This window comes from Daphnia pulex, chromosome 9 (genome assembly GCF_021134715.1).
Source record: "Daphnia pulex isolate KAP4 chromosome 9, ASM2113471v1".
Classification (NCBI taxonomy): Eukaryota; Metazoa; Arthropoda; class Branchiopoda; order Diplostraca; family Daphniidae; genus Daphnia; species Daphnia pulex.
In genome coordinates this window covers 2,274,932-2,292,305 of record NC_060025.1, presented here as the reverse complement: position 1 = coordinate 2,292,305, position 17,374 = coordinate 2,274,932, and the positions used below count along the sequence as shown (strand labels likewise).

General features: G+C 42.0%; 1 protein-coding gene across 1 annotated transcript in view; it reads left to right on the top strand.

The window, feature by feature from the left end:
- Window positions 1-13,837, top strand: part of LOC124203188 (innexin shaking-B-like) — a 35,834-nt gene extending 21,997 nt beyond the window's left edge. The window contains exon 3 of the mRNA XM_046599857.1: window positions 9,547-13,837. Coding sequence (XP_046455813.1) covers window positions 9,547-10,061 — 515 coding nt within the window. The 3' untranslated portion in view covers window positions 10,062-13,837. The remainder of the gene's footprint in view (window positions 1-9,546) is intronic.
- Window positions 13,838-17,374: the final 3,537 nt, after the last annotated feature.

The window sequence follows — 17,374 nt, the reverse complement described above, 5'->3', positions numbered from 1 at the left end:
TGGAAAAGAAGAAGAAGAAGAGGATGACACAATGGAGAGGAAAGTGGGTGGGAGAGATGGGAAAGAGGCTGACGACGACAAAAAAATCTAAAAAAGAAAGAAAGAAAAAGAGAGAAGAAAATGTTACGAGCCCTGGACTGACTTGAGTGACGTGCCGAGTAGACGTCAACGACAATGGGCGCAGAGTACCCTTACCCCGCTCCCAGTCCGCCACCCAGCCACCCTCTGCCGCCCCTTGAGTAGACAACGTCTAAAAGCAGCAGCGAATGCAGCCAAGAAGAAGATGAAAGAAAGCGGATCTTCTTCTTCTTTTTTTTCTCTTATTTTATTTTATTTTATTTTTTAAGCCGGTCGGTCTTCACGCAGCGAAAGAACTGGCAACGACTGATGAATTATTCAAATAGCCAATTCAATCAACTCTGCTCCTTCTTTTCCCTCCTTTTTCTGGCTTCCACTGCTGAGTGGGACGGTGGGTGGGTGGTATGTGCATAGAAGAGAGAGAGAGCTGGGAAGGGGGAGCCCCCGCCCAGATTTCAATTCCAACAGTCAACTTGGGTGACGATATTTTTTTATTTTTAAAAGTCGGAATTTTTTTTATTTTTTCAAACTGCCAATTTTCTCCCGCCATTTTGTTTTTTGAAATTTTTTTGATTATTTTGAATTGGCGACAATTTTTCAGACTTTGGCTGGGGGTGAGGGGGGGGGGGATTCCATGACCACACCAATCGGGAGTCGTTTGTTTTGTTTCTTTTCGGGAGTCAATTTGCATGTGGAGAGACTATACGACTTTGGCTGGGGGTAGGAGGATTTGATTGCCACACACACACACATCAGAGTTGTCTCCCTGGACTTTAAGGGTTCGGAGGAGAAGGAGGAAGGGGGGATAGAGAGGAAGGGAAAAACGAATGAAGACGAAAATCAACTCGGGGAAAGTGTTTACATAATAAAGTCACCACGCCCATCACTAATGCAAATGAGGTCTCATTGGCAAACAGGACAGGGAAGAATGTCAAAGTTAACTTTTTCGATATTATTACCAAACGGCTCCTAGCGCTCCTGCTGCTACTCCGGCTGCTGCTACTCCTCCTAACCCCTTAATAATAATAATAGGACCGCGCAGCCATTTTCTTGATTCTTTTTTATTTTTATTTTTGTCGGGACTAGACAATCAAAGTGGCCCCCCTCTCACACACACACACACACAAGAAGGGGGTAGGGAAAGATATTGATCTCCTCGAGGCTAAAATCCCGGACCTTTACCGCTTCTTCTTCTTCTTCTGCTCTTGCCCAGACATCCAGTAAAGGCAATCCTGTGAGTGATAATGTCGTCCTCGCCAGCCGACCATCTTCTTTTTTCTTCCTCCCCCCTCCTCCCAACAACAACAACAACAACTCAAAGAAATATAGATGTGATGTTGTGGTTCTTCTTCTTCTGGGTGGTGGTAGTGGTGGTGGGAACCCTTAGACGCACTGCGCCAAAATGATGGATGTCGTGTCCTGGACACACACACACACACACAATATTATGTTTTCTCTCTCCTTTTTCCACCCTTTTTTCTTTGGATATTTATTCCGTCTAGTATAGTGTAATAGAGTTTTCATAATCTTTGGCCGCCGCCGATTAATTGGCCAGCCCCCCCCCCCCCCTGTTATTTTCTATGGTCGGCGTTCAACTCTTTTGAGAGAGAGAGAGAAAGAAATGGCGGAGGGGGTTGCGCTCACTGGAACAGCGAAAAACTGGTCAGTTTTATGTAGACCGTGATTTATGGTGGTATTTTCTGGTATTTCGCTCACATGGATGCCTCGGATGGATGGATGGACGGACGGATGGATGGATGGAAGGGTGGATGGGGCAAAAAAAAAAGGGCAATACACAAAATGTTGGCAGTTGCTGCCAAAACACATCCATCCTCTTCAGCTTCAGTGGCTCCTAAAAACCAGCCAAAAAGAAGTTGACAGTTGCTGGGTGCGGGTGTGTGTGTTGTGTGTGTTTCTCTCCTCGCTGATTGGCCCCCAACGAATCAAAAGAGAGAAGAAAAAAGGAAAATTTGTCTTTTTTTCTTTTTCCGACCTTGAAACGAGCCAACATCATCCCGTTTGATATACACAGGATGGTGGGGTGGGTAGGGAGTGGCTCATCCGATTTGAGATTGCGTCTTTATTGGGAAATGCCCGCAAGGTTCAATCTTGGCAAAATCTCGGCCCAGCGGAAGTGACGGGCAAATAACCTAATAGGCAAAACAGGGTCAGTCCTCACAGCCGACATATCTCCCCCACCCTCCACCTCCTCCTCCTCCTCCTGGAAAAGAATAATAAAAAAAGAAAAAAGTTCCCAGGCAAAGACATGCCCAGGAAATGGGAAATGCCCAGCACACAGGATGTGTTTGAAAAGGGGGCGGGCAGGAGAAAAAAAAGAAAAGAAAAAATGATTTCAAATAAAACCGCGGGAGGAGAGTTCTGCCATCAATTTCTCTCTTCAAGGGTCTACGAGAAGGAGAGATGGTTGTACTATTATTATTATTATTATTATTATAGGTCGGATTATATTGGTAAGGCTGTACCCAAGTTTTCTGCACACAACACACACAACTTGGTGGGCCCACCATTTGAAGGTTTCAACACAAAAGAGGCTGCCCCCCCCCCCCCCCACACGCAAAACTTTGCCTAAAGCTGGCCCGCTCCTGGAGCGCCCATGGGCTGCTCCAACTGGAATATATATATATATCTGGGTGCACCAAACTTTTGTCTGTGTGTAGTGGAGCCGAATGGGTATGGTGGTGGTGGTGGAGGAAGAAGAAGTTTCCCAACCCACTTTTTAGGAGGGAGGGTTGGATGGGTGGTGGTGGTGGTGGTGGTGGGTATCATTATGATTATGCTCTCTCAATTTGACGCCAACTTTCATTGCGGATGAATTTTCGAATCGATTTCTTCCATCCATCCAGCCAAAGTCGAAGTGGGGGTTCAGCTACTACTACACGATTTTTATATTCTTTAGAAACTTGGGTGATGTAACGTACGTGTAAGCGAGGGGTCGTAAAATCTCCCTCACTGCCCAGCTGCTATAGGAACTTTAGGAGCCGGACGAGTAACCAAATGTCGATAATGATTTCCTCTGCTGGTCGGTCCCAGTTTCTAGCAGTCGATAATGTTTGTACTCACCCCCCTCAGGGGATCTAGTCGATTCACGCTATCGTGACATTTGTTGGATGTGATTTTTGTTTGGATTTAATTGCAATCAGCTGGGCAGAGAGAGAGAAGGAGACAACAGTGTGACTGGATTGGGCTCCTTGTTTTTGCTAAGGGATCCTGATGCAAAAGGGGGGATCAGGAGTGGTACTACACTCGTGCGCTACATAAACAGGCTTATATAATGGGTCGAGTGCGGGCGACCGTGACTGGGCACGAAGCTACTACTACTACTACTACTACTACTAGACGGGCGACGATGATGATGACTTTGCCCGATATTTCGGCTGGCTGCTTTTATATATATAAGTGGATATTATTATAAGCCGATTGTTTTCACCTCCCATCATCTCTCTCCTTCTCCTCGTGTGTGTGTGTGTCAATAAAACAAATGACAAACAAAAATACAGACGGATGGGTGGATGGGTGGAAGAAAAAAATTTCCGTTTCGGATCCGACATTGTTTATTGACGTCTGTTTAGTTATAGGCCATCACGTCTATTATATAGACACACAAAATGTTAGGTTGGGAAGGGGGGGGGGAGAGAAGACAATGTTATTATCCAATATAAAAATATTTGTTTTTTTTTTTCTTTTTCTTTTTTGAAAAAACAATAGAGTGCAGCGGCGCAGGGATATTTTTTAGTCGATTTTTGCTTTTTTTATTTTTATTTTATTTTTCTCTTCTCCCTGGAAACGCCCCGGGCATATATGTCTCTCTCTTCCTACCCTCCTTTTCAAATATATATTTATAAAAGATCAACATCAGGTGATAAGAGGCTTTTACAATCTTCTTTTCTTCCCTTCCATTTTTCGACAAAACACATTTTTTTTTTTATTTTTCTTCTTCTTCTTCCTTTTCTCAGTTTCGTGTTGTTTGTTGTCGAGGAGGAGGTGGAGGGGTGGGGACTTCCCGAACGATTTTTTCTTCTTTTTTTTCTTCTTCCTCGACTGATCGAAACTGGCCGATTTCCCTTGAGCATTTCGCGTCTATTTTTTGTTTGATTTTGATATTCCGGATATCCGGAACATCTCTCTAAACTTTGATTTCCCTTTTTAAAAAATAAAAATAAACTGTCAACAAATATTTTGATTAGTTTGGTAACAATTTTGGGTGAATTAATCGGTCGAATTGCGCATCCGCATACGGACACACTGCTGCTGCTGCTGCTCTAATATACATGTTACGTGAAACACACACACACACAGGCAGACACACACTCCGACACTAAAGAGAGCAAAAGCGTCGACGGAAGGGTGGGGGGATCTATAGGGGCGCTGTGGCAACTTATCGATCGATCCTTGCACTTTCTGGCCGTGCCTTGTAGTAGTCGTCGTAGTCGTCGTAGTAGTATCTACTAAGTTGCACTAGACTCGACTCTGATGCGGGGGATATGTAGCCGGGAGGAATGCGGAGTTAAAAGTCTTTTTTCTCTCTCTCTATCCATCCATCCTCAGCGCTGTGGGTTTTCAACTCCAGCAGGGTAGGAGGAGGTAGGAGGTACAAGGAGGAGTTGTCTGTACCCGCTGGGAGAGATTGGCTGCTACGGAATTTAACTTGTTCTCTCTCTCTCTCTCTGCCGTTTATTTTTTTCACACACAAAAAAAATAAAAAAAAAAAATAAACTTTGCAACACTCACGCACGCAATTGCACCACCCCCCCCCCCCCCCCCCCCCGTACTGGTGGGTGCCCAAGGAGTCGGGAGATGGGTGGGTGGGTGGTAAAAGCAAATTGCTTGTTTTTATATTTTTATCCCGCCCACTTTTGCTTCATGCTTGCTTCGCTTTGCTCTGCTGTGTATAGAAAGGAATCATTTTGATTCAATTCATTATTTATAAATATCAAATCCAGCAAGTTTGGCCGCTCCAGGGGAGAAAGGGGGGTGATGATAAAAGATGGATAAGAGCAAAGAGGAAAGTATATCGGGGAGGATACAGTATGTAGGATCCAGTGTACCCTGGATACACACACCTGGACTCTTTTTTGTTTCTTTCTGTCTTTCTGGCCAAGGGGTGACGTCCGTGAAGGATTAAAGGGCAACGAGTACACGTTTAAGCACTTATACCATCTCGGCGCCAAATTCAAATTCCCTGTACATCAAAAGTGGGAAATTCTATTTATTTCCCCCTGGAAACTGGACTTGTTTTTGTTTTTATTGATTTCTCTATAAGCGAATCAGTTTGGAGAGATAACAATAAAACGCGTTGATTTATTATTGAATAGTCCGACAGCTCACCTGGAGTCGGAAACTTTTTCGGCGGGGACCAGCAGCCAGCTAGTAGGAGCTCCAGGAGCGTGGAAAATCAATTATTTGAGCGGGGAGCGTTCGCCAAAGTGTTTATTCATTCGCGGCGTTCAAGTATGGATGTGTGTGTGTATATAGTCATTCCGGGAACCTTTTTACCTCGGCTCTCCTAATCCGTGGGATTTGACACTGAAAGTATATATAATACGACTCTTCCTCTTCTATAATGCAGACTTGTTTCTCTTGTGATCCCACCCAACCCCACCCCACCCATCCAGTTGACTCAATCGACTCGATCCCTTTTTTTTCTTTTTTTTTTCTTTTTTTACAACCGACAAACTCTTGAACTTTTTCAGTAGAAATTTCAGAGTGACTTGAGTCAATTTCACCTGCCAACGTACGGAGCTAGCTAATTTACATATTATTACACTCTCGCGAGTCTGAGAGAAAAAGGTCAATCTTAAAGAAGAAGAAGAAGAAGAAGAAAGTGTTGATGTGTCTGGGCGTTTGATTCTTCCTTTTTCTCTTTCTTTTTTGAGAATATTTTTCCAGCAAAGTTATGAATATGAGAAAAGGTGTCGGACGTAGCCAATTTTCTCGTTCGACATCTCCCGGGAAATGAATGAAAATTTGAATGAGAGTCACGCCCATTTTTTTTTTTTCTCTTTTTCCATTTTTATTTATTTCGAATAGCCCCGAGATATACTTTAAGACACATTTCCACCGAGCTGGGTTGCAGGTACACGTTGGAGCGTGAAAAATGTTGGCAAAGACAATAACGAAAAAGTAAAAAAAGAAAAAAAGATGGGAGAGCCAAGACTGTCGGGGGCCGACAGATCAGAGATGAGACAAGCGGAAAAGATAAAAAGTGCTGGCCGAAGAAAAAGAAGAAAAAACTATTCCTCGACTTGCATCAAATTCTTTTTTTCTCTCTCTCTCGTGTCCTGAGGATGGAGGGTAGGGATTCTGGCCTTCCGCTCCAATGTTTCCTTCCTCTTCTTCTTCTATATCCTTCTTCTTCTTCTTCCTTCGGATCTATCCTAGGAAAGAAGAAAATTTTTAGCTAGTCATAAATGGGAAAAAGAAGAATCTTCTTCTTTGGCCTATAGCTCTCACGTCTTTTTCTTTTTCTTGCGGGACTCACTCCTTGCCGCCGTTGTGTGAGATATTCTATTAGTTTATGCACGGAAACACAAGTATATATACAACACACTACACAGAGAGTGAGAGTATATACAGGGGGGCTATCTGTATATATAAGTCTATTATGTTTAAGAAAAGCCTATAGGAGAGAGAGAGAGAAACTGTCTATAAGGAGTTGTTTGGTTGTTGTTGTTCAAGAGAGAGAGAGAGAATATCTAAGCTCTTTTGTGCAGTGTCTATACGCGCAAGGAGCTGTAGGAGCCCGCCCGTGAATCGAGTGAGAAAAGGAGCCAAAGCTATACAGGAGCACTTTGGCTGTTGGGTTGCTGTGTGTGCTGGGCTGGCAGTTGGACGTGTGGGTGTGTGTGGCTCTCCTTTCTCTTGAGAGGATCTTTTCAAACCGTCGAGCCGTTAACGCAGAGAAAAGAATCTAAAGTGAACACAGCAGCAGCAGCTCCTGTGCTCCTGTGCTCCTAGTTCTCTCCCCCCTTTTCCCGCCGTCGCCCCGTGACTCTCTTTTGCGTGTGCTCCAATCAAAAGACAAGAAGAAGAAAATAAAAAGGAGGAAGGGGGAATAAAACATTCGATTAATTCCTTTTTTTTCTTTTTGGCCAACGTGCACCGCAGCAGCAGGAGGAGAGAGTCAATTTCCAAACTCATTGAAATTCGATTTATAATGAGGCCAATGACGTGATTATCATTTCGCCGAGGGGGTTGGGGGAATTTTCAATTTGCCATCAATCAAATTCCCCACCCACCCCCAACCCCCCAGCCAAAAAAAAATATAAAAAAATGGATGGAAGAAGAAGAAGAAGAGCAACTTCTTCTCCTCGTCATCTATGACAACTCAATTGATGTAATAATATGCACAGCAATTTGATATCGGAGGAGGAGGAGAAGCTTTGACGTGTCGCTCCGACTTTTCTTTTCCCATCCATCACGACGAGCGGCGGAGTGGGAGGAGCTTCTCCTGCAAATTTATTGATGCAACCCACACACACACACACACAGAAGAGTGAGAGAGAAAAACACACACACGAACGGGAAAAAATAGAAATCGATGGCGTTAAACACTTTGCGAGACCCTCCGAAATTCAATTGTTCCATTCAACAACCCAAAAATAGCAACAACAACAACAACAACCCAAAATAAAATTGAATTTGAAAAAAAGAGGCGCCAATTGAGCCACAAACTTAAAGAAGATTGGCGCCAACTTTCGAAAAAATTGACCTCCCCCCTCCACTCTCAATGTGATCCAGTTTTGAGCTGTTTGCCGGAATAGATCCAGCGCGATGATCTGGATATGTATATAGATATACCCCCGGCCGGCCGGCCGGCCCGAAAGATATCAAACATCAGGGGGTGGCGTCTGTGGGTCGTCATTTTGATATCGAATATAAAAAGATGAAGGAAAACGGTCCGTCGTAAAAAGAAGAAGAAAAAAGTCTGGTGGTAGGAGAGGGCGGGGATAGCCGGAATCATCAATAGCTGGGACTATCCGGCGAGGCCGAGACGCGGGCGTGAAATGTGTGTCTTGCGGCGACGGGCTTGGCCATCTCATCCTCGGCTCTATGTGTATTACCTTTGATGAGGCACGCGGAGAGAGATATCACATCGCCAACGATATCGAGTCATTTATGTCATAAAACTGGGCTGGGGGTGGGCTGGGCCTCCGCAAACCCTGCTGCTGCTGCTGCTGCTGCTGGTCTCTTTTTTTTTTCTCCTATATCTTTTGGATAGAGCAGCATGGCTCCTGTTATATTACCAGGAGCCCAGCGTGTTCGCTCGAGTGAGGAGCTATTGGTTGGACGACGACGCCCGTCACGCCAACCCTAATCTCGAGATTGTCTTTTCTTTTTCTTCTTTTCTTTTTGCTTTTCGTATTTATTTATATATGTGTGCAATTGTTGTCGGCTGCCAGGGAGGTGACGGGTTTGGATAATGGAGGTGTCAGGAGCCCAAGGGGGTTTTAGCCGGGGCGAGAAGTTGAGGAATCGAACGGCGGCCAAAATGGCAACCCGAAAAGATGAGAAAATGAAGTGAGAGTCTGTTGGCCTCCTCTTGTATCCATCACCAACTTCCCATCAACGTCTTTTTTCTTTTTCTCTTTTTTCTGGCCCATCAAACGCACCAAGAAGCACACACAGAGCAACCCCGGGAGAGATAAGATACAGCAGAATAGATCTCTAGAAACAAAAACAAAAACATTGGCTTGCCCAGGGAAAAATACAGGAGAAAAAAAAATGGTGTTTTGGATCCCGTCCAAAATGGGAAACTGCACACATCGTCGGTTCAGCCTGGCAGTTTTATTTTATTTTACTTATTTCTTTCTCCTTGGCTCCTAATCATCGTCGAAAGAAAAAAAAGAAAAAGTTAAAAAAAAAAAGTCTTAATATCTTTTGAGGCATATAATAATTCTTTAATGACTATCGCTGGGCGAGTTCGATAAAAGCTAAAGCTCCCCCTCTCCTAGTCGAGGCTTCTATAAATCATTTGAAAGTTTCTATATACTTTTTTTTTCGAAGAAGAAGAAGAAAAAAATTCCAGCCCCACGATGGATTGATCCTCGAGATCCTGACGAGCGTAAAGTGAGTGTAGTAAATGGCGAAGGAGGGCCGGGGATATTGTGTGTCTGCAGTTGAGAAACGCTCCTGGCAACCTTATTCCCTCCTGACGGCCGGAAAGCGGACTCCCAGTTTTTTTCTCGATGGGCCTAAATGTCGACTGTGTGGAGAGCCGGCCCAGCAGACGACATGCGAAATGAGTAATGGGTTTGAATGGATGGATGGGGGTTGCGCGCCACATGAAAGGCCTTGTGTGTGTGTGTAACCCCTGGCAACGGTGTTGTAATTAATTATATAAAAAGAAGCCGGGAGCTGAGCTGAGCCCAATTTTGATTAGCTAAAAATGAATAAAAATGTCAATTTAAAAAAATTATAAATTTGTGTGTCTTAATTGATTGATTGCAGGTCAAATGTTCCTGATGAACACGTTCTTTGACGGGGCCTTCCTGACGTTCGGCTTCGACGTGATCGCGTTCGCCGAGCGGGACCAGGAGGAGCGCATCGACCCGATGATCTACATCTTCCCGCGGATGACCAAGTGCACTTTCAACAAGTTCGGCACGTCGGGCGAGGTGGAGAAGCACGACGCCCTGTGCATCCTCCCGCTCAACGTGGTCAACGAAAAGATCTACATCTTCCTCTGGTTCTGGTTCCTGATCCTGGGCTTCCTGACGGCCCTGGTCCTCCTCTACCGGCTCATCATCATCCTCAGCCCGCGCATGAGGGCCTACCTGCTCTACATCCGCTTCCGGCTCATCAACCGCGAGGTCATCAACACCATTGTCCGCAAGTCCAAGATGGGCGACTGGTTCCTCTTCTACATGCTGGGCCAGAACGTCGACTCCATCATCTTCAAGGAGGTGATGCACGAGCTGGGCAAGAAGCTCGGCCACACCGGCAAAGACTTTATGGACGCTTAGCACAGGGCGGCGTCGGGAGACAACCAGCGCTCCTCCGATGTTATTAATAGCAGACATATCCTCTTCGACAGTTGGTCGAACGCTCCATCGACATCCGCCGCCGCCGCATCACACCACCCATCCACACAATCCGCTTCTTCCTCATCCGGGGGCCCGGGGGCCGGGGCCACCGCCGAAGTCCGACTCCTCTACGACACTGAAATACGAGACCTGGAAGCCGCCGGAATCGCCGTCGCCGACCACCACCATCACCACCACCACCACCACTCATCGTCGGCCGGAATCATGGGATTCCGCACGCCCAACGGCATCATCATCCGACATCATCTGGGCGCCGTCAGCGCCGGATCCTTCCGCAGACCCAAAGCCTCGCACCATCGACGCGACTCGTACGACGAAGGCGCTTCCGGAGCCGCTCACACGCAGACCCACAGGCAGCACGGACACTCGGGCTCCTCATCCGGACAGCCCAAATTCCGTGAGCACGGGCGAGCCAAATTCGCTCCGTCGTCGTCGTCGCACGGCTACCGCCACTGAAATTTCAATACCTAAATTCCGGAATCCGGAATCAAGAGCGATCAGCCGGAGGCCGCCAGGAGGCTCTGCGATCAATATGGTGTCGATCCCAAAAATGATAACAAATTAATTCCAACCTTTTTCAGCAGTCGGACTATCAACTTTGACTTCCGTTTCTTTAAAAAAACAGCCCCCCCCCCTTCCCATGCACACACCGGGTGTGAGGAGGCGTGTCCATTGTCAATTTTTCTTGTGTGTGTAGGCGCGACTCATTAACATAATATCGCCTCGATTTTTTTCCCCTCCTCTTCTTCCCGAGCGATTTCAACGAAAAAAACAAATTTTTCATTTCATTTTCTTCCATCTTCTTCTTCCAACAAAAAAAATAATTCGATTATATCTAATTCATCTTCTTAGAAGGACATTAAAAAAAATCATTATTTTATTTTATTATTATTTTTATTTTAAGTCACACTATAAATCACCTCGTCCTTTTTTTGGGTTTGATCCTTTTTATTATTTTCGTTCGTAATAGGAGCCACGCAACAACACTCACTCACACACACACATTCGACACGCCAACATCTTCATTTTCTTCACACTTTTGGTGTGTGTGTTGCCCCCAATCTCTCCCCCGCGCCCCACCCCCCCAATAGACACACACTGCCGTTTCAACAAAACAAATTTTAAGATTTAAAAAAAAAATCCTTTCCCTTTAAAGAAGTAAAAAAATAAAAAGTTATTTATTATATAACTTGAAATAAATTAGTGATTCCCGTCGGCGGATATTTCTGAGCGATGGCAATGCTTTTCGACGCCAATGCCCTGATGCTATTTTTCTCTCTTTTTACAACAATTTCGTTCGACAAAATTTGATTTAATTCAAATTTTTTTATTTTAATTTTTTTTTTTAGGTTCGGTCAATTTTTGTTTTTTATTTCTTTAAAAAAAAATATGGCAAATGATTTTTTTTTTTATTATTATTTTAAGGATATGAGGGGGAGCTCATTTGTCATTTGTAGTTGAACATTTTCTTTTCTGGGATATAATTCTTCGTGCGATTTTTTTGATAATTCATTTTCAAAATGTGTGTAAAAAACAAACAAACAAAAGAATGCCAGAGCGACAAGACAAGGAATACGTGTGTGACATGCAAATTTAGGAAATTGTTTTTTTTTTCTTAATTAGCGACGTGTTTGAATAATTTTTTTTTTCGCCCAAATTCCGCGGGAAAAAAAAACGATTTTTGAAATTTTTAGAAATCGATAGAATTTTTTTAGGGATAGCGCCCTCTATTGTCCACCAGAAATGTAAAAATTCACCCCAAAAAAAATTTCAATGAATTCAAATTCGAATGAATGAGTCAATAATCTTGAGGACGAATCAAATTTCTAGTCGATGAAACAAATTTGGATTCCAAAAAAAAAGGAAAAAAATGTCAAACAACGACATTTTTGTGTTCAAGGTCCAGTTTCTCTCTCTCTCTCTCTCTCCTCAAAAAATCGAATGATTGAATCGTTACGTCGCCAGTCCCCCTCCCCCTTCCCCCCTGCTGTTATAACATTCTTTAATTCCTTTAAAAAAATTCTTTCAGAAAACCAAACATTTTTTAGTGGACACGTGTGTGTACAGTGTAGACATGTGTGGATGGAGCGGTCCTGTGTGTTTTCTTTAAAAAATGAAATAATTCCGCGATTGAGAGACCCCCCCCCCCTTTTAATTTTTTTTTATTTGAATTCATTTCAATTTTAATTTAGTACATTTACAAAAAAAATGGGTAAATGTCATTTTTTTAATTTTCGGTTTCTGTCGTGTCTCGCCAACTTCATCCGGCGATTTTTTGATTGAAATCCCATCAACTCGACAGAGGATCTCCCAAACCCAACACACATTTATTATTTTGATTTTGATTGATTTATTTTACAAAAATTTGATCTGTATAAAAGAAATTCATCGCCCCGATTGTTGTTGTTGTTATATCGTGTGTGTAATCAGCACCTTGTTATTACCCCAAGCTAATTAGAATTTCGCCCACACTAAAAGAAAAAGAAAAAACATTTTTTTTTCATTGAAAATTTATTCATTTAAATCGAAGAAGAAAAAGGTTTTTTGACAAAAAAAAGAAACCTTCACAAATTTCCATCTCTCTATCTCTTATAATATAATTCTTTCAATCTCTATTAGAAATTTAAAAAACAAAAAAGGGAAAAAATTCGATGATGTATGATATAATGAAACATTTCTCACTTCTCACTTTCCTATCTCTCCTATCTATCTCTAACCCTTCTTCACACACACACACACACGCATTATAAAGAAATTAGAAGAATTAATTCTTGAGATTATAAATAGACATTTTTTTTTAATTCGATGATGATGAATGATGATCGACTCGCGTGTCCATCTGTTTTTATTTTAATTTCACACCTTCAAGGATTAAAAAAAACAACAAATTCAGCTCCTTTTTCAATTTTCAAAAAATTCAATCGAAATTTCGTCTGGCAAAAGTTTAAAAAAAAATTACAAAATGAAATAAATCCCCGCCCACCCCCCAACCCCCCTCAACAAGGTTATGTCCATGTGTGTGTGTTCAAAAACATTTTTGAGAGACGACAAAAAAAAACTTATTAAAAAAGGGAGAGAGAAGAAAGAAAAAAAAATCTTTTTTTTAATTGAATTTTTTTTTTCGTAGTCGGAAAAAGATGAAATCGAAACCAAAAAAAAAATTAAATAAAAATTAAAAAAAAAGTTAAATTTTTAAAAACCAGTATCGATGAGCAATACTATGACCTTTTTCGCCTAACGTGCAATACCCCGCCCCCACCCCCCTCATCAAGCCCCTCCCATTTCTCTCTCTCTCTCTCTCTCTCGGTCTCTCTATCTAATCTCTCTCTCTCTAAACTCTCTATCTCTGCCATTACATAATTCTGCCATTATCTGTCGTTTGTTTGTTGGTTTGGATCAAAGTTTATCATGATTCTATAATGATGATGATTTATTATCTTCCCATCCCCCCGTTATGATTATAACCCCCCCCCAACCTATCCTTATTACAGCCCCATCCCATCCTAAGGAATCCCTTGTTATTTATTGCAAAATATTGAGTCTCTCTCTCTCTCTCTCTCTCTCTCTCTCTGCTCTTTCTTGTTTGTTTGTTTGATTTTATTTCCTTGTTCTTCATCATCATCATATGATTCTATAGGTTGTCATTTGGCACGTGGATAAAAAAGATACAAAAGATTACAAAAAAAAACTAAACAGTTTCGATTTTCTTTCTTATTATTATTTTAAAAAATATATGTAATAAAAGGCCGGAGAGCCCACAGTTGCCCACACACACACACACCCAGAGAGAGATCAATATCTAACTTGTTTGGGAGTGGTGGAAATAAACACACATAAATCTAAATCTATTCAGCAGCCCAAAAGACGTTAGATAGCTTCCAGGGGAAAGGGAGTATCATGGGCTGATGCGGTCTAGCCGCTAGCTGCTATAATATACTATAGCGCACCAGCTGGTCGTTAATATTTTTTGACTTTGTGGCCGCACTGGGTGATGCATATAATATGTTAATGACATAATATGCGGCTTGTATAAATAATCTCTCGATCGATTTTCTCTTTTTCTTTTTGGGTTATCTTTTCTTTATCTCAACAAAGGGCGAGATAATCTAATTGAATCGTCATAGTTCAGTTGTTACTCAGAGTGCCGCAGAATACAACACAGAATATCCCAGGTATAAAATATTAAATACATGTCGTAATATCCTCCCAGCCAATAATCATTATTAGAGGCCTGTACTAGAATCAACGAAAAATATTTCTTTTATTCTTTAATATTATACATTTCTCGGCTGCTGGATATTATAAACGATGATGGGCCGGAGCCTCATATTATACACGCTGAAAAATTATAAGCCTCCGGGACTAGAGAGAGGCTCGGTCGGGGGGAGTCTGGAGACATGGAGGAACCGCTCAAGTCTCCTCCTCTTTTGGGGTCCGTCCCTCGTCGTCGTCGTCGTCGACGACGTCGATCCCGCCGAGCGCGATGCACCAAATCTTTTTGGCTTGCAGCCCATGTTATGTTGCGCCGGGGCTTCCATGTCGCAGATGGCCCTGATGGTTTCCTTATATTTATATATACACATTTATATATATATAAGAAGACCCTATATATTTATACTATTACTACTACTACTACTACTACTACTACGATAGCTATTTTGATATCAAGTTATATTCCCCTATAGAATTTTCTTCTTTGATGTCATTTCACTTTATTTGATTTTTTGGGGGCTGCAGAAACTTTCTTTATTTTATTTTTATTTTTTGAGTTTCTTGCTGTGGTGTTACATTATTATTAACAAGGGCCGGCTCCTAACGTCCTTGGTCGATCGCTGAAGGAGAAAAATATCTATTGATTCCGGGCTGTGCTGTTCTGTGCTGCTGCTCTGCTCTGCTCTCCTCCTCCGCATCCGGTTGATCACGTTCTTGTTGAATTTTGGCCGTTGTATTTATACACAGACACACAGACAGACACGTATAGACAGGAGGAGCCAAGGCGTAGCGGATAAGAGCCTGGAGAGAGATAAAAGAAAAATCCAGTAAATACATTTATTTCTCCCTTTTCTTCCACAGCAACTCTGTAAGAAAAGAAATAGAAAAAAAGATTGTCGGTGGCTGAATTGTTTTCAATGTTGGACACGTTAAAGAAGATGATGATGACGTAACTCGGTAGAGAGATACATACATAACATTGGCCAGGAGGGAGGAGGTTGAAACTCTAAACTTACGAGAGTTTTCAAACTGATGACGAGTTGTTTATTCATTTATTATTGTAGGAGAGAAGTTTTAGACGTGCCCAGAGGGGGCTCAATATTATTATTCACGCTGAAATGCTCTTGCACGACACGGACCATCAGCGCAGGTGTTGACAACCCGGCGGGCGGGCGGTCGGTCGGTCGCTGGACGAGCCAAACTTTTATTGTGTTACATATTATAATATTGATATGATGAATTATTTCAGCCGCCAGAGTTATGAAAGTCGTCACGCCCACATCACGAACGCTCATTTATAATCAGTGCTGTGCTGTGTGAAACTCTCAAACTCGGCCAATTTGATATGATCCCATCTCACGGCCATTTAACTCGGAATTCAATTTTCATTTACAATAATTCCATCGGTTCATATACACGCCCCCTTTTTTATTTTTCTTCACCCTTCCTCCCCTTAAATTACGTCAGACCAAACCAAATCGTCGGTAAGAGTGGAAAGGAAAAAATAAAGTGCTCCGGATCAAAAAAATTCTGTAAGTAAATCAATCAACTTAATCTATTCAATATATATATATAGGAGAGACTGAGAGAGAGTTGTTGGCGGGAAATGGGTTGAATTTGAAAAATCGTTATTTGAAATATATTCAAGTGAGCGATAGATGACGACGACTGTCGTTGAATTGTTAAGGGCGTCACGCGGTGTTATAGTCCCGCATCAGCACAGTTGACGGAGAATAAGGGTGGGGGGAAATACCCCGGAGGTGCGCTATTTTATACGTTGACGTCTCTTATATGGCGGACGTGTTATATGTAAATATGCCACCCTGTGTCGTTTATTTTTCTTTTTATTCGCGTGAAAATAATAATAAATAAAAAAAAAAAACATATTTTTCCTTTTCAACTGAATTTTGCATATTCCGAAGAAAAAATATCCAATTTTCAATGATCACAAGTTTTTTCTTTTTTTCTTTTAGTTTAGTTTATATTCATGTCCATCGGTTTCTTATATATTCTCTGTATAGAATTCATCGGGAGAAACATAAAATGTTGGCCTCTGTAGACACGGCCCATCATTTATATTGTCGGCCACAGGGGGTAGTATATTAAAACTCTCCAACTGGGAAATACAGAATGTCGTCGCCCGTTAGTATAACCTATATCTATTCCGCCTACACGGTCAGAATTATACGGAGGCAAATTTACATAAAACAAAATGAAGATGATTAGCGCACCCATAAATCACTCTGCTATATGTATACACAACAACAGTATAAGATATCTAACTAGACTAAAGTGTGCCATTTATTTTTAAAAATGATTTTGATCATGTCCTTGCGGTAGATGTGTGTACGTAGACATGTTATTAAGGAACTATTACACATTACTATTTCGGTTCTTTTTTTTTTTAAAAAAAGATATTGGATGTGATCATATTTATGTATACCCAGACCCCTTTTTTCCCTTATTCCGTCAGACATGAGATCCTTGGAGAATTGTCAGCATATGATTCGTTCTCGTGTTCTGTGATATCTCATCATTTCCGCTCTTGAGATCCATTCCCGACGGAATAGAAAAATCTTTTTTTTCTTCTTCTTCTTCTTCTTTTTCTTTAATATTCAGATATAAATATATTAACGGGGCCGGCCGTGTGTAGTAGTAATAATCGCCCCGACGTTATATATTAAAGTTGATGTCGATTATTTTAAAAATAATTTCTTTCTTTTTTTTCTTTTTTGGGGGGTATCGTCCCCTGTTGATTATACATGTTCAATTAGCCTCCGAGTGATTTGCGGACAAGCTGCGCAAGTCGTGTATTTTAAATTTGGCGGGCAATAGAACTAAATGATGATACCCTCCCCTAAAAGATTATTTGTGTGTGTGTGTGCTTAGAAGAAAAAGAGGTCAAGGAAATAATCATTTCGGAGATATGCAGCTGCATAATACATCCCAGAACATATATATAGTGGCCTAATAACAATCTCAGAGTTATACACACAGCTGACAAAATGTGGAACGCAGCG